Source organism: Pantherophis guttatus, chromosome 1 (genome assembly GCF_059756535.1).
Source record: "Pantherophis guttatus breed Tessera chromosome 1, ASM5975653v1, whole genome shotgun sequence".
NCBI lineage: Eukaryota > Metazoa > Chordata > Lepidosauria > Squamata > Colubridae > Pantherophis > Pantherophis guttatus.
In genome coordinates this window covers 1,879,562-1,904,079 of record NC_142063.1, presented here as the reverse complement: position 1 = coordinate 1,904,079, position 24,518 = coordinate 1,879,562, and the positions used below count along the sequence as shown (strand labels likewise).

Here is a 24,518-nt window from a genome sequence, read left to right as displayed (position 1 = left end):
TGACTTTGGGCCAATCACCAGGAGATTATGAGTTCTAGTCCTACCTTAGGCACAAAAGTGAATTTAGACCAGTCCTTCTCAGCCCAGCCCACCCTGCAAGGCAATTTTTGTCGGAAAAAGAGAAGCAAGGAAAGAGGCCCAGAGGTGGGAACCATCTCCCGAAGCTTCTCTCTCTCTCTCTCTCTCTCTCTCTCTCTCTCTCTCTCTCTCTCTCTCTCTCTCTCTGTGTGTGTGTGTGTGTGTGTAGGGGGGTTCTTGTCTTACAACCATTCATTTAGTGACCATTCAGCTACAATGGCACTGAAAAAAGGGGTCTTCTCACCGGTTTTCCCATCTACGACCTTCGCAGCATTCCTGCAGTCATGCAATCGAAATTTCAGACGCTTGGCAACTGACTCGCATTTATTTATTTATTTATTTATTTATTTATTTATTTATTTATTTATTTATTTATTAGTTCGATTTATATGCCGCCCTTCTCCGGAGACTCAGGGCGGCTTACAGTGCGTTAAGCAATAGCCTTCATACTTTTTGTATATTTATACAAAGTCAGCTTATTGCCCCCACAAACTGGGTCCTCAATTCACCTACCTTAGAAAGGATGGAAGGCTGAGTCAACCTTGAGCCTGGTGAGATTTGAACTCGCAGTAATTGCAGGCAGCTGGTGTCACTTAACAGCGCTTTAGTCTGCTGCGCCACCAAGGCTCTTATGACGGTTACAGCATCCCGGGGTTATGTGATCCCCTTTTTACAAGCAAAGTCCATCGGGAAGCCGGATTCACGTCACTAACATAGCAGCTGCAGTGATTCACTTAGCAACGGTGACAAGAAATCTATAGATAAATGAATAAATAAGAAAGAAAGGTCTTAAAATGGAGCAAAGTTATGTTTTAACAATTGTCTTGCTTAGGAACAGAAATTTTGGGCTCAATTATGGCCTTAAGTTGGGTTCCACAATCAGTACTGAGAGAAAACCGGCCCAGGCCTTATCAGAATCCCAGTGTTGGGAAGGACTACTGAGATCATCCAGTCCAGCCCCTACTCTAAACGGGATTCCAGATTCAGGGGTCTGCCAAGGGGCGCTCATTCGTCTTCTGTGGGAGGGGAGTGAATAAACCCACCATCTCTGGTGACTTCCTGAAATTCTTTCTCTCACATCGAGAGGAAGGAAGGAAGGAAGGAAGGAAGGAAGGAAGGAGAAAGAAACTTCCTAACAGTGAGGACAATTAACCAGTGGAACTGCCTGCCACCAGAAGTTGTGGGCGCTCCATCGCTGGAGGTTTTAAAGAAAAGATTGGACAGCCACTTGTCTGAAATGGTCTAGGGTCTCCTGCTTGAGCTGGGGGTTGGACTAGAAGACCTCCAAAGTCCCTTAAAGCTCTATTCTGATAGATTAATTGGATTCTTTATTCCCTACGCCATCCGTCTGGTAAACTCGCAAGATTTGTTTTTCCCGCCATGTACATGTATACATCCAAACTAGACTGGGTTGTTTCTCTGTGTGGTATAATATATGTGGGTATATACATAATTTTGTATTTATTTATTTTGTCATGTTCATGTTGTGTATATTGGAGGTGGTGAACCTTTGCGAGCTGGATGCAGCGAAATTTCATTTTAATGTATGCCGATTAGTAGGAATTCAAAGTGCCAATCAAATTATTCTATTCTATTCTGTTCTGTTCTGTTCTGTTCTGTTCTGTTCCCTCCCCTCCCCTCCCCTCCCCTCCCCTCCCCTCCCCTCCCCTCCCTTCCCTTCCCTTGTTCTTCTGTTCTGTTCTGTTCCGTTCCGTTCCCTTCCTCTCCCCTTCCTCTCTTCCTCTCCCCTTCCCCTCTTCCCATCCTATCCTATCCTATCCTACCTTCCCTTGTTCTTCTCTTCTCTTCTCTTCTCTTCTCTTCTCTTCTCTTCTCTTCTCTTCTCTTCTCTTCTCTTCTCTTCTCTTCTCTTCTCTTCCCTTCCCTTCCCTTCCCTTCCCTTCCCTTCCCTTCTCTTCCCTTCCCTTTCCTTCCCTTCCCTTCTCTTCTCTTCCCTTCTCTCTTCCTTTCCCTTCCCTTCCCTTCTCTTCCTTTCCCTTCTCTTGTTCTTCTCTTCTCTTCCCTTCCCTTCCCTTCCCTTCCCTTCTCTTCCCTTCTCTCTTCCTTTCCCTTCCCTTCCCTTCCCTTCCCTTCCCTTCCCTTCCCTTCCCTTCTCTTCCCTTCCCTTCCCTTCCCTTCTCTTCCCTTCCCTTCCCTTCCCTTCCCTTCCCTTCCCTTCTCTTCCCTTCCCTTCCCTTCCCTTCCCTTCCCTTCCCTTCTCTTCCCTTCCCTTCCCTTCTCTTCTCTTCCCTTCTCTCTTCCTTTCCCTTCCCTTCCCTTCCCTTCCCTTCCCTTCCCTTCCCTTCCCTTCTCTTCCCTTCCCTTTCCTTCCCTTCCCTTCTCTTCCCTTCCCTTCCCTTCTCTTCTCTTCCCTTCTCTCTTCCCTTCCCTTCCCTTCTCTTCCCTTCCCTTCTCTTCTCTTCCCTTCCCTTGTTCTTCTCTTCCCTTCTCTCTTCCCTTCCCCTCCCTTCTGTTCCCTTCCCTTCTCTTCTCTTCCCTTCTCTCTTCCTTTCCCTTCCCTTCCCTTCCCTTCTCTTCCCTTCCCTTCCCTTGTTCTTCTCTTCTCTTCTCTTCTCTTCTCTTCTCTTCTCTTCCCTTCCCTTCCCTTCCCTTCCCTTCCCTTCCCTTCCCTTCCCTTCCCTTCCCTTCTCTTCTCTTCTCTTCTCTTCTCTTCTCTTCCCTTCCCTTCCCTTCCCTTCCCTTCCCTTCTCTTCTCTTCTCTTCTCTTCTCTTCTCTTCTCTTCTCTTCTCTTCTCTTCTCTTCTCTTCTCTTCCCTTCCCTTCCCTTCTCTTCCCTTCTCTCTTCCCTTCCCCTCCCTTCTCTTCCCTTCCCTTCTCTTCTCTTCCCTTCTCTCTTCCTTTCCCTTCCCTTCCCTTCCCTTCTCTTCCCTTCCCTTCCCTTGTTCTTCTCTTCTCTTCTCTTCTCTTCTCTTCTCTTCTCTTCTCTTCTCTTCTCTTCCCTTCCCTTCCCTTCCCTTCCCTTCCCTTCCCTTCCCTTCCCTTCTCTTCTCTTCTCTTCTCTTCTCTTCTCTTCTCTTCTCTTCTCTTCTCTTCTCTTCTCTTCTCTTCCCTTCCCTTCTCTTCCCTTCCCTTCTCTCTTCCTTTCCCTTCCCTTCCCTTCCCTTCCCTTCCCTTCCCTTCCCTTCCCTTCCCTTCCCTTCCCTTCCCTTCCCTTCCCTTCCCTCTTCTCTTCTCTTCTCTTCTCTTCTCTTCTCTTCTCTTCTCTTCTCTTCTCTTCTCTTCTCTTCTCTTCTCTCCTCTCCTCTCCTCTCCTCTCCTCTCCCCTCCCCTCCCCTCCCCTCCCCTCCTCTCTTCTCTTCTCTCCTCTTCCTCTTCCTCTTCCTCTTCCTCTTCCTCTTCCTCTTCCTCTTCCTCTTCCTCTTCTTCATCTTCAGTTCGCGTCTACCTTCCTGGGATTTGAAGTCTGTACTCGGAGGAAGAGGTGCCAGATCTGGCCAGAAAAGGAGCTGCTCAGCTTCCCTCCATCTTTGCTCCTGAAGGCCAAATCAGGCGGGGGGGGGGGGGCGACGCTGGGGGGTGGGGGGGCTGAGCTCATGTATTCTTAGCAACTGAAGCACATCAAAATACTTCCTTAAATAACCCCTAGGGCAGGAAACAATATGTCAGAGCCCATTAAAGTTGGAAAACCATTTCCCCCTCAAAGTGGCAGATTGGGGAAGAAAGGAACCAGAGCACTTGTTTTTTAAAAAGGAAAAAAGAAAGAAAGAAAGAAAGAAAGAAAGAAAGAAAAGAAAGAAAGAAAGAAAGGAAAAAAGAAAGAAAGAAAGAAAGGAAAAAAAAGAAAGAAAGAAAGGAAAGAAAGAAAGAAAGAAAGAAAGAAAGAAAGAAAGAAAGAAAGAAGAAAATCAACAAGAGGCCGAAACAAAGTCCTTTCTGAGTGTTTTTCCATCCGTGAACAGTATCCTCTCTTAGGTCTTTGCAACAGGCCTGCAAGGTAGGCCAGTTGGATTACAGGGAATCCGCTACCTAACGACTGTAATAGATGTCAGAATTTCCATCCTAAATCATGACCCTCACCAAGGACTCAATTTTATAGAATATAGAATAACAGAGTTGGAAGGGACCTTGGAGGTCTTCTAGTCCAACCCCCTGCCCAGACAGGAAACCCTACACCACTTCAGACAAAGGGTTATACAACATCTTCTTTCAAAATTCCAGTGTTGGAGCATTTACAACTTCTGGAGGAAACTTGTTCCACTGATTAATTGTTCTAACTAACTAAGTTGTTCCACTGATTAATTGTTCTAAATCTAACTTTTTTATGATTTCAACCATGGTCATAAAATCAGGCCGAATTCACTTAGGAACTGCCTTGCTTTCAAAATACCATCAAACTAATTTGATCAACTAATAAAAATGTGAAACCTGAAAACTGCTGCCTTGCTTAGCAACGGAAATCCTGTTTCGATTGTCGTTGTAATTTGAGGGCTACTATATCGTGAAGACGGTCCCTTTCCCGTCCCTCACCATGGATAATTTTCATTACAATCGCCACGATGACAGAGACCAGGTTTTATTTTTATTCAGCATTTTCAGACTTTCCATTGTGGTCCATGTTACGCCAGGCTTAATCCTCTTCTGAATTTTATACTCGGGTTTGAAACGGGAGGGAAAAAAGAATGCATTTCTGTCTGGAAAATTACAAAACTGCATTTTTGATGGGAAAACGGCATTTTTGCTGCGTACAAAGACGCCATAAAATTCTGGGGATAGTCACAATAAGAATCATTTGTTAAATTTCTATGCTGCCCGACTCTCTGCAACTCGGAGGGGCATAGAATCCCCATTCCCTCCCCACTCCTAGGGGAAGGATATTGCAAAATCTCCATTCCCACCCCATTCTGGGGCCAGCCAGAGGTGGCATTTGCCGGTTCTCTGAACTACTCAAAATTTCCGCTACCGGTTCTCCAGAACCTGTCAGAACCTGCTGGATTTCACCCCTGCACCCACCCAATTGCTTGCCTACCTGCCCACCTGGGTCTCCATCCGGGTATCCGCAGAGAGTTGTCCTCGCAGCAAATTGCCTATACGGAATTGTCTTGCAATGACTCGGTGGCAGTGAGTTGGCAGAGGCCACTTGGCGGTAGCGAGGGGGCCGTTCCTGGCTTCTTCCCTTTTTTTTTTTTTTTGCTTTAATTTATATGCCGTCCTTCTCCGGAGACTCAGGGCGGCTTGAAATGCGTTAAGCAATAGCCTTCATCCTTTTGTATATTTTATACAAAGTCAGCTTATTGCCCCCCACAAACTGGGTCCTCATTTCACCTACCTTTGAAAGGATGGAAGGCTGAGTCGACCTTGAGCCTGGTGAGATTCGAACTTGCAGTAATTGCAGGCAGCAGATGTTAATCACAGTGCTTTAGTCCACTGTACTACAGGCTCTTGCTTGCCTCCAGATGGCTGCCCCGAATTGTCCTATTGTCCCATGAAGCATCCCCGTGGTCACATGATCAAAATTTGGGTGCTTAGCAACAGGCATGTATTTATGATGGTTGGAATATCCCAGGGTCATATAATCACCATTCACAACCGGCTTAAGCAAAGTCAACGGGTGAAACTGGATTAGCTTAATAAACACATGAGTAAACTTATTCCCTTAACAAACCTGGTGACATAGGTCATAAAATGAAGCCAAACTCTCTTAACAACTCCCTTGCCTAACAACAGAAATTTTGGGTCTCCGTTGTGATTGTAAGTCAAGAACTGCCTGCACATTAAAAAAAAACCCAAATCATTTTATTTATTTATTTTTCTTTTATTGGTCTTTATCAATATTTGTAGAAGCTCTTGCAGGGGGAGTAAAAGAAAAGTCAAAATGGAAGCCATAACCTTGCGATTAAAGCCTTACACTTTTTTTTTTTTACAAGTGTTGTGACATTTTGGAAAGACACCAGTGGTGGGTTTCAATTTTTTTTTACTACTGGTTCTGTGGGTGTAGCTTGGTGGGCTTGGCTTGGCTTGGTGGGCGTGGCAGGGGAAGGATACTGTAAAATCTCCATTCCCACTCTGGGGGAAGGATATTGGGTCTCTCCTTGAAGAGCACTTGGAGGCTCCAATTGGTCCAGAATGCGGCTAAACGGGTGATTATGGGAGCCACACGGCGCACCCATGTAACACCTCTCCTGCGCGAGCTGCACTGGCTCCTGGTGGTCTTCCGGGTGCGATTCAAGGTGTTGGTGACCATCTTTAAAGCGCTCCATGGCTTAAGACCTGGGTACTTACGAGACCGCCTTCTGCTACCGATAGCCTCTCACCGGCAAATACGTTCCCACAGAGAGAGACTCCTCAGGGTGCCGTTGGTCAAACAATGTCGACTGGCGACCCCCAGGCGGAGAGCCTTCTCTGAGGGGGCACCTGCCCTCTGGAATGAACTGCCCCCAGAGATACGGATGATCCCTGACCTACGTGCCTTTCGCCGTGCCCTCAAGACGTTATTGTTCCAACAAGCTGGGCTGGCCTAAACATGAATTTTAATGGTTGTTTTAATTTTTTAATAAGATTGGGGCCAAATTATTTAATATATTTTTAAATTGCTTTTAAATTTTTTGTATATGTGTGTTTTAGTGTTGGCTGTGCACTGCCCTGAGTCCTTCGGGAGAAGGGCGGTATAAAAATTTAAATAATAAAAATAAATAAATAAATAAAAAATCCCCATTTCCTGGGACTTGGGAGGCAGAGAATAGATGGGGGCGGGTCAAGTCAGAATTTTTACTACCGGTTCTCTGAACTACTCAAAATTTCCGCTACCAGTTCTCCAGAACTGATCAGAACCTGCTGTAACCCACCCACCCACCCACACCCACACCCCCTTATAACCTGGGTAAAAATCTTTTCTGGATAGTTTTCAATAGTTTGATAAACCCCATAGCAATCAAGCCACAGAAAACCATGTGACTGAGGGCAAGAAATAAATGAATTTATTCATTCATATGCTGGTGCTGCGAAAGGCAGAATCTAACATTCAGTGGGGCGAAAGGGTGCACAGCCCGGGAAAATGAAACAAGTCCCTTTCGAGTCAGGTGTTCTGCAAACAGGGCACCGTTTTCTAGCAGGGAAGGCGGCTGGCTCTCCCCACCACAGACTCTAAGCGAGTTTGCATTTGACAGGATGGAGTGGTGATGGAGGAAAAGTCGACGCTGGGTGCATCTTCTTTGGATTTTGCCGATGTGGCATCCTCGTGGAGGACAGGTGGAATTAAGCCTGTTGCTTTTGACTGTCTTCCAGATTTCCAATGTCCTGACTCGGTCTAAGATGAAGGTATGGAAGTTTGCAGCCATAGGCACCATGGTTTTCGGCTCCATGCTCTCCATTTTGGTTTGTAGAGACATGCTCAGCCGGAGCCTCAAATCCGCTGCCTTCCCTTTGTCGCTGTTCTCCAGAACTGATGCCACTGACGCCTCCTCCTCTCCTTCGTTGGCCGAGGGATCCAGAAGATTTCCGCGGGAGCTGGGACGCCGCACGTCGCTGATCTCCCAGTGTAAGTCATTGTGCCTGATCCTTCTTTTTTCTCTCTGGTGCAACGGGTATGTCTAGGAATGGGGGACATTGCTTCCAAGGGGTTTTATCCCACTCCAAGGGTCTGCAGGTAGCCTGATCTCAGCTGATCTTCTACAGGGAGTCCTCGACTTACAACTGTTTGTCGAGTGACCATTTGATGTTACAACATCACTGAAAAAAAATGACTTACGACTCATTTCACAGTTACAACCATTACAGCATCCCCATGGTCATGCGATCAAAATTAAGATGTTTGGCAACTGACTTGTACTTATGACAGTGGCAGTATTCTGGGGTCATGTGATCCCCTTTTACAACCTTCCGACATGCACAGTCAATGGGAAACCAGGCTCACTTGACTACCGTGTTAGTAACTTAACAACTGCAGCGATTCACTTAACAGCAGTGGCAAGAAAGGTCGTAAAATGAGACAAAACTCGCTTAACAAATGTCTCACTTAGTAACATAAATTTTTGGCTCAATTATGGTCATAAGTTGAAGACTACATGTACTTTTAAGTGCCAGTTGGCCTCAGGCTGTTTGTCTATGTTAGGCTGTTTAATTTAGAAGTTGGAGCAGTATACATTGGGCCACAACACACAGTTGTAATTGATTGGTTGGAGAGTGCTGGTTCATGCAGAAGGCAATTTACGCTGTGATTGGTGGCTGTGGGTGTAAAAGTGGAGTTTCCCTTTTTCCCCGCCTTTTTCTTCTGTATATACTTTTTGATTTACCTCACAATGTTCCTGTGTTCCTGACTATCTTGTCTGCTCATGCATGAGGCAATCTACGTTGTGATTGGTTGCTGTGGGTATAAAGGGGGAGTTTCCCTTTTTCCCACCTTTTTCTTCTGTGTATATTTTTTGATTTACCTCACGATGTTCCTGTGTTCCTGACTATCTTGTCTTCTCATGCATGAGGCAATCTATGCTATGATTGGTTGATGTGGGTGTAAAGGGGGAGTTTCTTTCCCCCCCACCTTTTTTCTTCTGTGTATACTTTTTGATTTACCTCACAATATTTCTGTGTTCCTGATTATCTTGTCTGCTCAAGCATGAGGCAATCTACACTGTGATTGGTTGCTGTGGGTGAAAAGTGGAGTTTCCCTTTCTCCCCCGCCTTTTTCTTCTGTGTGCTCTGTATACCTTTTGATTTACCTCATGATGTCCCTGCGTTCCTGACTATCTTGTCTGCTGTGAATATAGATGATAAATACATTTGTTTATATAAAACTACAAGTTTGTGTCAGTGTCTCTGACTTCATTTGGACACCTGACGTGCAATTCACTGATATTCTGGCTTTGTGGGGCTTGTGGTTTATCTGAACTGGCTTCTGAATCCTGCTAACAACATGGCTGCACACGTGAATGTCACTACAAGTAGTCTTCATCTTACAACCATTCGTTTAATGACCGTTCAAAGTTAAAATGGCACGGAAGAAAGTGACTCAGGGCCAGTTATCACACTTATGACCGTCGCAGCATCCCTTAGGGTCACATGTTCAAAATTCAGGTGCTTGGCAACCCGCATGTATTTATGATGATTGCAGCATCCTGGGGTCACATGACCACCATTTATAACCTTCCCAGCTGGCTTCTGACAAGCAAAGTCCATGGGGAAAGGTAGATTCGCTGAACGATGACATGGTTCACTTAACAATACTGATCCGCTTAACAATTATGGCAAAAAAGATCTCAAAATGAGGCACGACTTGCTTAAGAACCGTCTTCATTAGGAATGGAAATTTTCTTCTCCATTGTTGGTGTAAATTGAGGACTGTTTGTAATGTCCCTAAATGCTAGAACATATCTGACCCTCCTAGATTTTGTCCGTAGAACCTCAAATGCACAATTGCACAATTGGCCAAAGGTTTTAAGATCTTTGGCGTGCTGAGAAAGTCAAAGGGGTGCATAATTTTCAGCTTCTCACACCAATGCATAAGGACACAGCACCTGTGATCCAGGGGTGAAATCCAGCAGGTTCTGGAGAACCGGTAGCAGAAATTTTGAGCAGTTCGGAGAACCAGCAAATACCACCTCTGGCTGGTCCCAGAGTGGGGTGGGAATGGAGATTTCGCAGTATCCTTCTCTCAGGAGTGGGGAGGGAATGGGGATTTTGCAGTATCCTTCCCCTGCAGTTGGGTGGGAATGGAGATTTTGCAGTATCCTTCCCTTGCCAGACCTACCAAGCCACACCACACCACACCCACCAAGCTACACCCACAGAACCGGTAATAAAAAAATGTGGATTTCACCACTGCTGTGATCACAATCGGTTCACAAGAATTAGCGGTTCCCTGATACTCCAGCTGATTTTTTAAAAATTCCCTCTTCCCTGGACATTGAGAACAGAACAAAAGAGAATAATAGAGTTGGAAGGGACCTTGGACCTTGTTAGGAAGTTTCTCCTTAGTTCTAGGTTGTTTCTCTCCTTGATTAGTTTCCATCTATTGTTTCCTGTCCTGCCTTCAGGTACTTTGGAGAATAGGTTGACTCCCCTCTTCTTTGGGGCAGCCCCTCAAATATTGGAAGATGCTATCATGCCCCCCCCCCACCCCGGACCTTCTTTTCATTAAAATAGACAGAGTGCTTCTCTCCAAAGGAAACAGACATCTAAAGCAGAGATAATCAGTTAATCACACCAAGATTGCCGCAAGGAAAGACCCAAATCTAGTCCAATCAAGTGCTTTGCGGAAGGGTAATCCGCATAACCCTTTTTGCAATTAAATCCAGATCCCGCCTCCCGAGTCAGTGGGAACAAAGGATCAACTGGAATTGCGGCTGTTTGAGCAGAAAACAAAAGGCTGGGACACATTTGGCTTTTTCCTGAGATTTGTGGTGGGTTTTTAATTTGGATTTAATTGTATACTTGTGTAGGAATGAAACTCGCAGGAGAAGCAGCTGATTAGGGTGGATCTGAGTAGGTAATTAAATCAAACATTGAAGGATTTAGGGAGCGCTTTTGAAAGGCTGTAAGTGCAGCAGAACAATTCAATTCAGAATAGAGCTGGAAGGGACCCTGGAGGTCTTCTAGTCCAGCCCCCTGCTCAAACAGGAAACCCTATGCTATTTCAGACAAGTGGTCATCCAATTTCTTCCTGAAAACTTCCAATGATAGAGCACCCACAACTTCTGGTGGCAAGAAGTTCCACTGTTTAATGGTTCTCACTGTTAGGCAGTTTCTCCTTAATTCCAGGTTGCTTCTCTCCTTGACTAATTTCCATCCGTTGCTTCTTGTCCTGCCTTCTTTGGTGCTTTGGAGAATAGATTGACCCAGTGGTGAAATCTGAACCGGTTTGCTACTGGTTTGCTGGCCGCGCGTGCGCGCTACGTGCCAAAAGGAGGCTTGGGAAGGTAAGTAGTACAGCGAGTGGGGGATCAGCTGTGCCGCACGGTTTAGCTTTGCTAGAAAGGATTGCTTTCTAGCAAAGCTAAACCGCGCGGCTCAGCTGATCGTTGGAAATACCGGTTAATCACCTTAGTTGCTCTTCTCTGCACTTTTTTCCAAAGTCTCAACAAAACATTTTTTTGTAACGTGGTGACCAAAACTGGATGCAATATTCCGGGTGCTGTCTTACTAAGGTTTTATAAAGTGGTACTAATACTTCTAATACTCTAATGGCAGAAAGTGAAGAGGAACTAAAGAGCCTCTTGATGCGGGTGAAGGAGGAGAGTGCAAAAGTTGGCTTGAAACTCAACATTAAGAAAACTAAGATCATGGCATCCGGCCCTCTCAATTCCTGGCAAATAGATGGGGAAGAAATGGAGGGAGTGACCGATTTTATTTTCCTGGGCTGCAAGATCACCGCAGATGGGGACTGCAGCCAAGAAATTAAAAGATGCTTGCTCCTGGGAAGGAAAGCTGTGGGAAATCTAGACAGCCTACTAAAAAGCAGAGACATCACCCTGCCAACAAAAGTGTGTATAGTCAAAGCGATGGTTTTCCCAGTTGCAATGTGTGGCTGTGAAAGTTGGACCACAAGGAAGGCTGAGCGCCAAAGAATTGAGGCCTTTGAACTCTGGTGCTGGAGAAGATTCCTGCGAGTCCCTTGGCCTGCCAGGAGATCCAACCGGTCAGTCTTAGAGGAGATCAACCCTGACTGCTCTTGAGAAGGCCAGATCCTGATGTTGAAACTCAAATCCTTTGGCCACCTTAATGAGAAGGAAGGACTCCCTGGAGAAGAGCCTAATGCTGGGAAAGATGGAGGGCAAAAGATGAAGGGGACGACGGAGAACGAGGTGGCTGGATGGAGTCCCTGAAGCAGTCGGCAGGAGCGTAAATGGACTCCAGAGGATGGTAGAGGACAGGAAGGCCTGGAGGAACGTTGTCCATGGGGTCCTGATGGGTTGGATACAACTTCACAACTAACAACAACAACAATAGATAGATAGATAGATAGATAGATAGATAGATAGATAGATAGATAGATAGATAGATAGATAGATAGATAGATAGATAGATCCAAAGGACTCCTGTGAGTCCCTTGGACTGCAAGGCGATCCAACCGGTCGGTCCTAGAGGAGATCAACCCTGACTGCTCTTTAGAAGACCAGATCCTGAAGAGGAAACTCAAACCCTTTGGCCACCTAATGAGAAGGAAGGACTCCCTGGAGAAGAGCCCAATGCTGGGAAAGATGGAGGGCAAAAGAAGAAGGGGACGGCAGAGAAGGAGGTGGCTGGATGGAGTCATTGAAGCAGTCGGCGTGAACTTCAATGGACTCCAGAGGATGGTAGAGGACAGGAAGGCCTGGAAGAACGTGGTCCATGAGGGTTGCGATGGGTCGGACACGACTTCGCAACTAACAACAACAACACTAATACTTCCCGTGATTTTGATTGTGTATATAGTAACCTGCTGCCCAGACATGTAAGGCTTGGAAACAGAACTCTGGGCTGGATGAGGAGTCCAGCACATTAGTGTGCAAAGCTGGGCAGAAATCTGTTACTGCTTGACATTATCTAGATTGACTCATTTCATGGGAATTGGAGTCCGAGGGGATGCCTGCCTTCGAGTAAGCAGTTCCTGGCTTCCTGTCTCAGATTCCAGAGTCATAACTGTCTTCACGGCACGAGCTGAGCTGGCCTTTAAAATGGGATTAGTCAAATGTTTATTCATGCTTCTTAGGAATCCTCATATACTGCAGCAGCTCTCTCTCTTGGGGGGTGGGTAGTTCTTTGCAGTAGAATTTACAGACTTTGAGGAGCAAACTAACTGCACAGTCTTAAGTCTTAGTACCTCTTTATAATGCCTTGGTAAGGGCACACTTGGAATATTGCATCCAGTTTTGGCTGCCACGATATTAAAAAAGATATTGAGACTCTAGAAAGAGTGCCGAGAAGAGCAACAAAGATGATTAGGAGACTGGAGGATAAATCCATACGAAGAATGGTTGCAGGAATTGGGAATGTCTGGTTTAATGAACAGTAACAAAGCTGGAAGGGAACTTGGAGGTCATCTAGTCCAATCCCCTGCTCACGCAGGAGACTTGCACTAGGGATTCGAACCGCCGAACTGCTGACCTTTCTAATCGATAAGCTCAGTGTCCCAGCTTCTGCCAACCTAGCAGTTCGAAAACAGGTAAAAAATGCAAGTTGAAAAATAGGGACCACCTTTGGTAGGAAGGTAATAGCGTTGCGTGCACCTTTGGCGTTGAGTCATGCCGGCCACATGACCACGGAGACGTCTTTGGACAGCGCTGGCTCTTCGGCTTTGAAACGGAGATGAACAGCGCCCCCTAGAGTTGGGAACGACTAACACAGATGTGTGAGGGGAACCTTTACTTTTACCTTTAGTTTAATGAAAACAAGGACCATGATAGCAGTGTTCCAATATCTCAGGGGCTGCCACAAAGAAGAGGGAGTCAACTTATTCTCCAAAGCACCAGAGGGCTGGACAAGAAGCAACGGATAGAAACTAATCAAGAAGAGAAGCAACCTGGAATTAAGGAGAAACTTCCTAACAGTGAGAACAATTAACCAGAGGAACAGCTTGCCACCAGAAGTTTTGAGGGCTCCATCACTGCAGGTTTTTTAGAAGAGACTGGACAGCCACTTGTCTGAAATGATATAGGATTTTCTGCTTGAGCAGAGGGTTGGACTAGAAGACCTCCAAGGGCCCTTCCAACTCTGTTATTCCATTAGTCTGTTATTCAAAGAACCCGAAGGCAGGGTAAGAAGTAACGCATGGAAACTAATCAAGGAGAGAAGCAACCTAGAACTAGAGGATAAATTTCCTGACAGGGAAAATGATTCACCAGCGGGATAATTCACCTTCTGGAGTTGAGGGAAATCTCCACCATTGGAGGTTTTCAAGAAGAGATTGGACAACCATTTGTGGGAAATAGGATAGGGCAGTGATCGCTAACCTTTTTGCCATCACGTGCCAAAAGCGGGCGGAGAGGGGGGGGTCGTGAGCGCATGTGTCCACACCCATAATTCAATGCCCCCCACGCATGCATGTGAGACTCCACCAGCTCCCCATGTGCTTTTGGCATGTGATGGCACGGTGGGCCTGGTAGGCCTGTTTTTTGCTCTTCCCAGGCTCCAGAGCCTTTCTAAGAGCCTGGGGAGGGTTAAAACGGCCTTCTCCACCCATCCAGAGACCCTCCAGAGGCTGGAAATGGCCCGTTTGCCAACTTCCGGTGGGCCCGGTAGGCCTGTTTTTCGCTCTTCCCAGGCTCCAGAGCCTTTCTAAGAGCCTGGGGAGGGTTAAAACGGCCTTCCCCATCCACCCAGAGGCCCTCCAGAGGCTGGAAATGGCCTGTTTGCCAACTTCCGGTGGGCCCGGTAGGCCTGTTTTGCGCTCTTCCCAGGCTCCAGAGCCTTTCTTAGAGCCTGGGGAGGGTTAAAACGGCCTTCCCCACCCACCCAGAGGCCCTCCAGAGGCTAGAAACGGCCCATTTGCCAACTTCCGGTGGGCCCGGTAGGCCTGTTTTTCGCTCTTCCCAGGCTCCAGAGCCTTTCTAAGAGCCTGGGGAGGGTTAAAACGGCCTTCCCCATCCACCCAGAGGCCCTCCAGAGGCTGGAAATGGCCCGTTTGCCAACTTCCGGTGGGCCCGGTAGGCCTGTTTTGCGCTCTTCCCAGGCTCCAGAGCCTTTCTTAGAGCCTGGGGAGGGTTAAAACGGCCTTCCCCACCCACCCAGAGGCCCTCCAGAGGCTAGAAATGGCCCATTTGCCAACTTCTGGTGGGCCCGGAAGGCCCAAAAATCAACTGGTGGAGCTGAGCTCGCATGCCCACTGGTGGTACACTGCCATAGGTTCGCCGTCACAGGGATAGGGTCTCCTGCTTGAGGTAGTCCTCAAAGCAAAGCATGACATGACCGTGACGGACCTGTGACCTCCCTTTCGTTGTGGTCTCTAAGTGAACCAACTGCAGTTGAGAAATGAGACATCACATGACCAGAGGTGGGCTTCATATAATTTAACAACCGGTTCGCCCAGCACTTCGATCGCTTCTGCGCGTGGCTTGGACGCATGCACGTGGCTGTTCTGTCCCCGTCTCACACACACACACAAACAGACAGCCGGGGGTTAAATAAACTAGCAGACAACCAATTCTTCCGATAAGACGCTTGGCAGCAACCCAGTAGTTGCTTGCCAAGAACTTTTACTCAATAAACAAAATACCCACAGTCAAGAATTGTCCAGTTCGTAAAATAAATCCAAGGCCGATAATGTTGTTTCCAAAGATGCAATGTGACTCGATAGTAGTTAGTTTTGTCCGTCACAGAGTCTGAATGGCCACCTCACCCCCTTTTATACCCTGTGGGTGTGGTCCAGTGACTCAGCCTAATCTCTGGCACGCCTTTTCTTCTGTTGCGTGCGCTTATCTCTGCGACGCTGCCGAGGATCCAGCCAAGACTCATCTCCCTCATCACTGTCCACCTGTGGCTGCGTGGACGTGCTTGGCCCCGGCCCTATCTCTTTCCCTTCGGCGGACACCGAAGGCATTGCCAGAGAGGAGGGTCCTGGAGAGGGAGGCCTTGCCAACTCCTCTCCTTCACTCTCGGAGTCTTCTCCTGCCGATGACACAGGCTCAGGTAACGGAGCCACAACAGTGGCTTAGAAAAAGTGGCTAAATCAGATGGCATAGCACTGGGGCAGGGGTTGGGGCGGGCCCACCTGCAAGTCGCTACTACCAGCTGAATCCCACCACTGCACATGACCAAAACTTGTGATTTTACTGTGGGCTTCTTCCTGGAGTCTTGTGGGAAGTCGATTGGGAAACGCACAAATGACGTTCATGTAACCACAGGATGCTGCATTGGTTATAAAAATCTGGTGGTTGCAGAGCCCCTCTCTCCATCCCCTGACTGTGGGGATGGTTATAATGGTACTTCTTCAGTGGCATCATCATTTTGAAGGGTCATTAAACAAGGCGGACATTATGCAAGGACGATCTGTAATGCCTACACGCATGTATGTTTACATGCTCCAGAGAAATGGTCAGCCTGCACGCATGTAAAGAATCTTCACCCCCAGCTTCATAGATACAGATAGTCCTTGACTTATGACCATGACTGAGCCAGTGGTGAAATCCAAATTTTTTTACTACCGGTTCTGTGGGCGTGGCTTGGTGGCCGTGGTATGGCTTGGTGAGCGTGGCAGGGGAAGGATACTGCAAAATCTCCATTCTCACCCCACTCCAGGGGAAGGATACTGCAAAATCCCCATTCCCACCCCACTCCAGGGGAAGGATACTGCAAAATCCCCATTCCCACCCCACTCCAGGGGAAGGATACTGCAAAATCCCCATTCCCACCCCACTCCAGGGAAAGGATACTGCAAAATCCCCATTCCCACCCCACTCCAGGGAAAGGATACTGCAAAATCCCCATTCCCACCCCACTCCTGGGTGAAGGATACTGCAAAATCTCCATTCCCACCCCACTCTGGGGCCAGCCAGAGGTGTTATTTGCCGGTTCTCCGAACCGTTCAAAATTTCCGCTACCGGTTTCCCCAGAACCTGTCAGAACCTGCTGGATTTCACCCCTGGACTGAGCCCAAAATCTACCTTGCTAAACGAGACAGTTGCTAAGCGAGTTTTGTTCCATTTTACAATCTTTTTTCGCCACATCTGTTAAGCGATTCCCTGCCCGTTGTGAACTGAGTGACACGGTTGTTAAGTGAATCCAGCTTCCCCACGGATTTGGCTTGTCATAACTATGCAACCGTCATAACTATGAGTCAGTGGCCAAGTGTTCGAATTTGGATCATGTGACCACGGGGGAATGCCGCAATGGTCATAAGTGTGAAAAACGGCCATAAATCACTTTTTAGGGGCCGTTGTAACTTTGACGGTCACTAAACGAATGGTTGAAAGTCAAAGTCTACCTGTCATCACGATTCTTTCGTTTTCTTCCTGCGGCCTCGTTGGGACACAAATGACTATTTTTAGGGTTAGGTAATAAATAGATAGGGATCTATTTATTCATTCAAAACACGTAATACAGCCAGCCACCTTAGAAGCAACTCTGGGCAGCTCCCATTGAAAAGTTAAAGCATCGTAAAAGCCACATTACAACTATAAAACTAAGCTCATTAAAATGTTAAAGGCAACAAGACCTTGGCTCTAAGTCAAACTTCTGATCTGCAGTCAGCTCACCTGATCCCAGCACTTGGCGGGGAAAAGGCTGGTCAAACTTTCACTTGCTTCATCATGCTTGGGATAAACACATGTCCATCAGCTCGTAATTTTTTTTTAAAAAAAATAATTTTAAAAAAACCACCCCTTAATTAACAAGGAAAATAGAGCCGTGATGGCACAGTGGTTAAGATGCGGCATTGCAGGCTAATTCTGCCGACTGCCAGCAGTTTGAGTCTCACCAGGCTCAAGGTTGACTCAGGCCTCGGTCCTTCCGAGGTCGGTAAAAGGAGGACCCAGATTGTTGGGGGTAAGAGGCTGACTCTGTAAAGTACTTAGAGAGGGCTGTAAAAATGCTACGAAGTGGTATATAAGTCTAATATACAGTATACTGCGAAGGAAGGAAGGAAGGAAAGAAGGAAGGAGGGAGGGAGGGAGGAAGGAAGGAAGAAGAGGAGAGGAGAGGAAGGAAGAAGAGGAGAGGAGAGGAGAGGAGAGGAGGGAAGGAAGGAAGGAAGGAAGGAGAGGAGGGAGAGAGGGAGGGAAGGAAGGAAGGAAGAAGGAAGTAGGAAGGAAGGAGAGGAGGGAGGGAAGGAGAGGAGGGGAAGGAAGGAAGAAGAGGAGAGGAGAGGAGAGGAGGGAAGGAAGGAAAGAGAGGAGGGAGAGAGGGAGGGAAGGAAGGAGAGGAAAGGAAGGAAGGAAGGAGGAAGGAAGGAGAGGAGGGAGGGAAGGAGGAGGGGAAGGAAGGAAGGAAGAAGAGGAGAGGAGAGGAGAGGAGGGAAGGAAGGAAGGAGAGGAGGGAGAGAGGGAGGGAGGGAAGGAAGGAGAGGAAGGAAGGAAGGAAGAGGAGAGGAGAGGAGGAAGGAAGGAGGGAAGGAAGGAAGGAGAGGAGGGAGAGAGGGAGGGAAGGAAGGAAGGAGAGGAGAGGAAGGAAGGAAGGAAAGAAGGAAGAAGAGGAGGAAGAGAGGGAAGGAAGAAAGGAAGGAGAGGAGAGGAGCGGAGCGGAAGGAGGGAAGGAGGGCTGCAGCTGAGGCCCCATTACTGTGTTCGCTGCTGTATTCTGGACCAGTTGAAGTTTCCAGCTGATCTTCAAGGGCAGCCCCATATAGAGTGGGTTGCAGTAATCTAGACGGGAGATGACCAAGGCATGAGTGACCACGAGTAAAAGCCTCCTGGTTCCAGGAAAGGTCACAGCCCTTCTTTGGCATCACACAGTGAGCTTTATTCAATGATTTAATTAAAATAATTTATATAGCCACCCAACTCACTCTCCGTGACATCGGGTGGCGTACAAAGATAAAAACCCAATATAAAAACAAGAAGAAGCCAGAACCCTTCGCTCGTCTGGCGATAAGAATCAGATGAGCCATTTAATAGTCTCTGTCCCACTCTGGGGTCCCCAGACCTTTTGGCAGAACTGGGTCTTCAGGGCCTTGCGAAAGAGTGTCAAAGCGGGGGCCACTCTTATCTCCGCAGGGATGATGTTCCACACGGAGGGAGCCACCACAGAGAAGGCCCTTCTTGTTGTTCCTGCTGGATGGGTCTCTTTAGGAGAGGGGAGCCACAACATTCCCTGTCTCTCTGGGGAGTTGGGTGGATGTAACTGGGAAAAATAACACGGAGGAAGCCACCACAGAGAAGGCTTCTTGGTCCCCCTGTATGGACATCCTTAGGAGAGAGGACCCACAACATTCCCTGCCTCCCTGTTCTGGTGGGCCGGGTGGATGTAATCGAGAAGAGACAGTCCTTTGGATAACCTGGTCCCAGTGGTGGGTTGCTACCGGTTCACCCCGGAGGTCATCAAAAATGCTCTGCACATGTGCAGAAGCACTGCGCACTCGCGTTCCCAATAGCGAACCGGTAGCGAAGAAAATTGAAACCCACTACTGCCTGGTCCCAAGCCATATAGGTGACCACAGTACCTTGAATTGGACCTGGAAGCAAATCGGCAGCCAATCGCTTCCACAGGAGCGATGACCCCCGTGCACATGTTTCTCTCCCCTTGCTGACCTCTGTCCCTCTTCTGATTTCAGACAGCACTTTGTTTGAGAGCTACACGGAAGGGGAAATCCACCAACTGATCTCCACCCTGATCGAGCGCTACAGCCAGTCCATGAACTCGGGAGGACACGAGCTGCCTCTCTTTGCCAAAGCCGGAAACAGGATGAAGCGCGCCAAGGCCCGCCACAAACCCTGCTCCCTCAAGGAGTTGGAAGTGACCATCAGCGAGCTAGGCCTGGGCTACAATTCAGACGAGACGGTCCTCTTCCGCTACTGCAGTGGGACCTGCGACTCGGCCGTGCGGAACTACGACATCTCCCTGAAACACGTGCGGAGCATGAGGAAGATCCGGAAGGAGAAGGTGCGAGCTCGTCCGTGCTGCAGACCGTTGTCGTACGATGACGATGTCTCGTTCTTGGACACAGGGAACCGATACTACACCGTAAACGAGGTGTCAGCCAAGGAATGTGGCTGCGTGTGACCGGGAGGACGAAACGCCAATGAGAAGGAAGAGAGTCTCCATTCTCCCTTGGCTTCATCCATGGGGTACCAGCCAGGGTGCACCTCCAAGTAGGAAAGCCAAAGAGAGCAGACGAGAGAGGACCGGATGTGGACAACCACTTGGAAGGTCTACCTCAAGGATGGTGATGGAGGCACAGGGCCAAAGGACTCACGGCTGAAGAAACAGTATCTTTGGCAGGATACGCCGAGCAGCTGGCGAGCAGAGATGGCTATATTTGGGACCTCCCCTAATAACATCCACCTTCTGACCAGAGGGGTGATGAGGCACTGGACAGAAGGCCGTTCTTTTGAGTCTTGACCAACATGCATTCTTGGCTTCTCAGGAGTGACGTTGTGCGGTTGGGGAGAAAAAATGAGGGCGCTTAACTCCTTCCCAGATATCCGTGCACGAGGAAGGGGTCTCGCCTGTGATTTTCGACAGATTATGTCTGCTGACATCTTGGAGCAACCGCTGAGAGTCTGCACGGGTGAAGCCTGGGAGGTCCTCCGTTAAGTGATTCCATTTGGGAACTGAAGCGGGGCCTCAATTCCTGTCTGGCAGGCCAAGAGTTCGTTTCTTTAAAAAAAGACTTGCAGGAAAAGAGGCTGACAGGTTGTGGAATTCTTCCCTTCTGTCGTCAGACAAGGATTGTAATGTTATGTTAATGTACAGGCTCCGTGATCAACAGGACTGTGTAAAAATAATATATATATTATATATATATATATATGAAATGTCGACCTAAGTCTAAAATATTGACAGATATGTACAAAAACCTCATTCTTCAGTTGGCATTTCATCAACTTCTTAATGGGGTCCGTTTCTAGCAGGTTCTGTACACACTGCAGAGCTGAATTTAAGAGGCGAAGTTTGGTGCGTCGTTCAGACACAAGACACCTGTTGGGGAATGGCAGAAGGCCCCGGGTTCAATGAGGCTTGCTGGGAGGGAGATACTCCTGCCAAACATCCTGGATTAGACGAGGCCAGTTGAGTGGGCTTAATACAAGGCAGCTGTTCCCAAAATCCCTATGGCGCACAGAGATCCTGAGGACCAGTAACTTACTTTGCTTTTAGGGGACAGGTTGTAGACTAAGAAGAACTGGAGTTTCAGCATCCTGGAGGATGATTAGGGGAAGTCTGTTCACTGATTGCCTTGCCTACCCTTGGGGTGGGAACACAATCCTTCAGCCTGAATAGCTCCAGGGAATACGCTAAATCTAATCCACACATTCCTAATATCTAATCAGGTGTTTCTCAATCTTGGGCCCTGGAAGATAAGGGAACATTTTGGCTGGCTGGGGAATTCTGAGAATTGAAGTCCAGGGGCCCAAGGTTGAGAAATACTAGTTTAATCCGTATTTACATCCTTGAAATTTAATCCCATTCATTCTACTCTCACCTTCGAGAGCCTCTGAGAAGTCCGAACTCTTTGCAAGCTGGCAGCCCTTCAGAGTTTTGAGGACCCTCTCATGCCCCCCTCAACCTTCTTCCATGCAAGCTCAAACTCCATCCCCCACATCTTCCTCTGATCCTCACAAGACTTGGATTCGAGACAAGTCCTCCCAACATTTTAGTAGTTCCCGTTTATCAACATAATGAGATTCAGCATCCTCATTGCCATCTCCTCTCCCACCTCTGTTCCCATCTCCAGACCCCAAACTTCTCTTTGAGGCAGCAGGTGAGGAAGTCACACTAATATTTCTCACCTTGGACACCGTCAGGAGCGGCCAAAGAAATAGAGGAGAGGAAGGAAAGGAATGTAGGGAAGTCTTATTTAACCCAATCCTAATCCCTATCCATATTGTCCTCTCCTCCCTTCCCCTGTCTCCATAGTGCAGGCATGGCAGCCATCTTGACTTTTTTGACTGCCCCCTTTCACAAATAAGGATGAATGAAGCCTCTCCCCTGGGGGGGGGATGGGCAAGACGGTGGGGGCACAAAAGAGGGACTCTCAGATTTAGGTCCTGCTAGGGGCAAGGAAGGAAGAGTCCCTGGGGTCTCCAGCTATGTCTGTGATTTTCCACCACAGAGGTGATGCCCTTCTGAACATTTGGAGGAACCCAGAACCCATGTTGCTAAGACACACCTCCCTTCCCCTTCCTGGGGGTTTCTAATCTGTTTCTTGGGCAATCAGGGATGGCAATGCCAGTCATCTTCACCACTCTGGCAGTTTGTGAGCTGGTTCCACCAGCTGTGGACCTCAGAGCGTTTGTGTCCGGAAGTCCATGAGAACTAGCTGCTTGAAATAGATTGGGACCAATTTGCCCCGGTGCTGCCCGCCTGGATCCCTCGCCTGGATTCCTCCAGCAGAAGGGATCAACCCAGCCAGCCCTGAGGCTTCCCCTTTGAAACCCTGCCAGTTGTCTCTCTCCCTCTCCCTCTCCCTCTGGAGGCTTCCTTACCTTTGGACGTTAGTCTGCCGAACCCATCCTCCTCAGCCAGGGGAGTGTAGTCCATGCCCACCTGGGACATGCCAAGCCAGGGTTGATGGGCAGCTGCTGGCACAAACTGGTTTCTTTCCCCTCCAAACGGGAATCCTCCCAAGCCCTCAGGGAACTCGCAGTCCTGGAAGGTTGGTTGCTATGCCCCAACTTTTCTGTGCCCGTCCAGCTGACCTCCCTCCCTCCCTTTGGCAGGGCCCCATTCCTAATGCTCCTCCTTGGCAGCCCCACCCCAGAGCCCCTCGCCCCCCTCCCCTTCTCGGACTCAAGCCCTTCTTTGAACCCCCCCCCCCGGTCCTCTGCCCATCCTCCCCAGAGAGAGGAGGGGAGTAAAAAAATCTCCATCCCCAATTTCATTTTGATCACCTTGGGACTGACCAGAGCTCTCCGCCCCCCAGGCTAGCCGGCCTTGTTGCCTGTGAAGGGACCCTCCACCCCAGACTTTGAGGGCTCTTCCCCTCCCCCTTAGCTACCTCCTTCGCCTTCTCGGCACTTCCTCTCCCCACCTGTCCAGAGATTTTCCTGGGGTGCAGCAACATTCTCCAATGAAAGCTCCTTCCACCGTCAGTGGTTTCCATTCAGCCCTCCCCGTTGACCCCCTTTCTGGGTTCCTGGGGACCGTGGCATGAAGCAGAGGCAGAAGAAGGCGGGAAGCGAGTGTCAGCAATGATCCTTCCCTGTGCTTGCCCCTTTTTCCCGTTTGACCCACAAGAGCGGCCATAGGGACGGAGCTTGGGAAGAGCCCCAGGATGAGTCTTCCAACTCCTATGGGGTGTAGGGATCTGTTTGACACCCCCCCCCCCAGGAAAAGGAGGGAGGCATCCTGAGCAGTCAGAGGGCGGTTGCTCCCCTTCACCCCATAATTGGGCTCCCCTTGGAAGAATCTATGGGGCAGGTATGGACAGGAATGAATGGAAGCGGCCAGAGCAGCAAATTCTCTCTGGGGAATTTTGTTCCCCAGCGACCTCCTTTCCCGTCCCAGCTCTTCTATGGGTAGTCCTCGGCTTATGACCAAAACGGGGCCCAGAATTTCTGTTCCTAAGCAAGGCAGTTAACTAAGTTGCACCTCGTTTTACGACTGTTTTTGCAACGGCCATTAAGCAAATCACAGGAGCGCTTACCAAGCACACCTAAATTCTATTAAAGGAACCAAAATATCTTTGCGATCTCCAAGGAATGCCCAAACTTTTGAGCACGCTTAAAGTTTGGAAATTGAAGACTGAAAAATGTGACATGGCTGAAAACAGGTTGGGAGCTGGCTGGCAATGATATTACCTGGGATACTACAACCGTCATAAGTACATGCCAGTTGCCAAGCCACCTAAATTTTGATCATGTGACCGCAGGGATGCTGGAATAGTTGTAGGTCACTTTTTGAGTGCTGTTGTAACTTTGAACGGTTGCTAAACGGATGACTGTAAGTCAAGGACTACCTATAAGGGAGATGTTTTCCCAGCTGGAAGCCCCTGGCATCTCTGGCTGGTGGGGCCCCGGGCCCCTTCTGCCTATGTTAAACTTTTCCCCGCCTTGCAAAATTGACAGCTGTCCCTTAGTTTTATTCCACCAATCCGGAGCTCTCGTTTCATCCATGGGCTGTCCTAAACTTTCTCATCGAATTCGGCTTAAGAAGTTGATGCGATAATCTCTGTATTTTATTATAGATGAACTCTATTTATTCAATGTTTAACTTATGATATATTTATTTAGCTATCATCCAAAGTGCATTTGAAGCTTTCTGGGGACTGTTCTATCTTAATTTCCGGCTTTTCCTTGTGTTTTTCTTGTTTTGTTGTTTTGTTTTAATTTATTGCACAAAAATGGTACCAAAGTTCACTTGACTTTCGCTTCATGCTTTTTAATTATTTTTTACCGTTTCCTTCTGAACAAAAAAAAAAAAAAGCACTGTGCATTCAACAAGTAAAAATCGTCATGAGTAAAATGCCTTTAAAACAACGAGAAGTAGTGTGGTGAATATCCAAAGCAGGCCGAAAAGAAGCAATTAATTAAAAAGAACCGCTTAACGAAAACAGGGGGGCCATTGTGGCACAATTTACGCAAACTTCCTGCCGGAGGGGTGTTGCAAGCCATCACTTGCTCCAGACCGGAGGACCGGAGGCAGGATTTTTTTTGAACTGCAAGCTAAAATCAATGCTTAGCTTTCCACCGTTGTGAAAACCGGTTAAAAATACATCCGTAAATCTGCTCGGTCCCAGCACAAAACTGAGGAAGAGAGAGGGAATTTGCCATCAGAGGGAATTAGAAGTCGAGATCTTGCTTGAGAATCCAAGAGATGGGTTTTGTAGTTTCTGTGGTTCGGAGGGCTGTGGGAGGTCAGCTAGTCTAACCCCTTGCCCAGGGCAGAAATCTGCAATTATGAGACTTCCCAACAGCCATTAT

General features: G+C 48.1%; 1 protein-coding gene across 1 annotated transcript in view; it reads left to right on the top strand.

The window, feature by feature from the left end:
* NRTN (neurturin) overlaps nucleotides 1-24,074 on the top strand; it is a 54,060-nt gene extending 29,986 nt beyond the window's left edge. Inside the window, exons 3-4 of the mRNA XM_060684820.2 lie at nucleotides 7,321-7,573; nucleotides 19,211-24,074. Of these exons, the coding sequence (XP_060540803.2) occupies nucleotides 7,348-7,573; nucleotides 19,211-19,659 (675 nt within the window). The 5' untranslated portion in view covers nucleotides 7,321-7,347 and the 3' untranslated portion in view covers nucleotides 19,660-24,074. The remainder of the gene's footprint in view (nucleotides 1-7,320; nucleotides 7,574-19,210) is intronic.
* The last annotated feature ends 444 nt before the right edge of the window (nucleotides 24,075-24,518 follow it).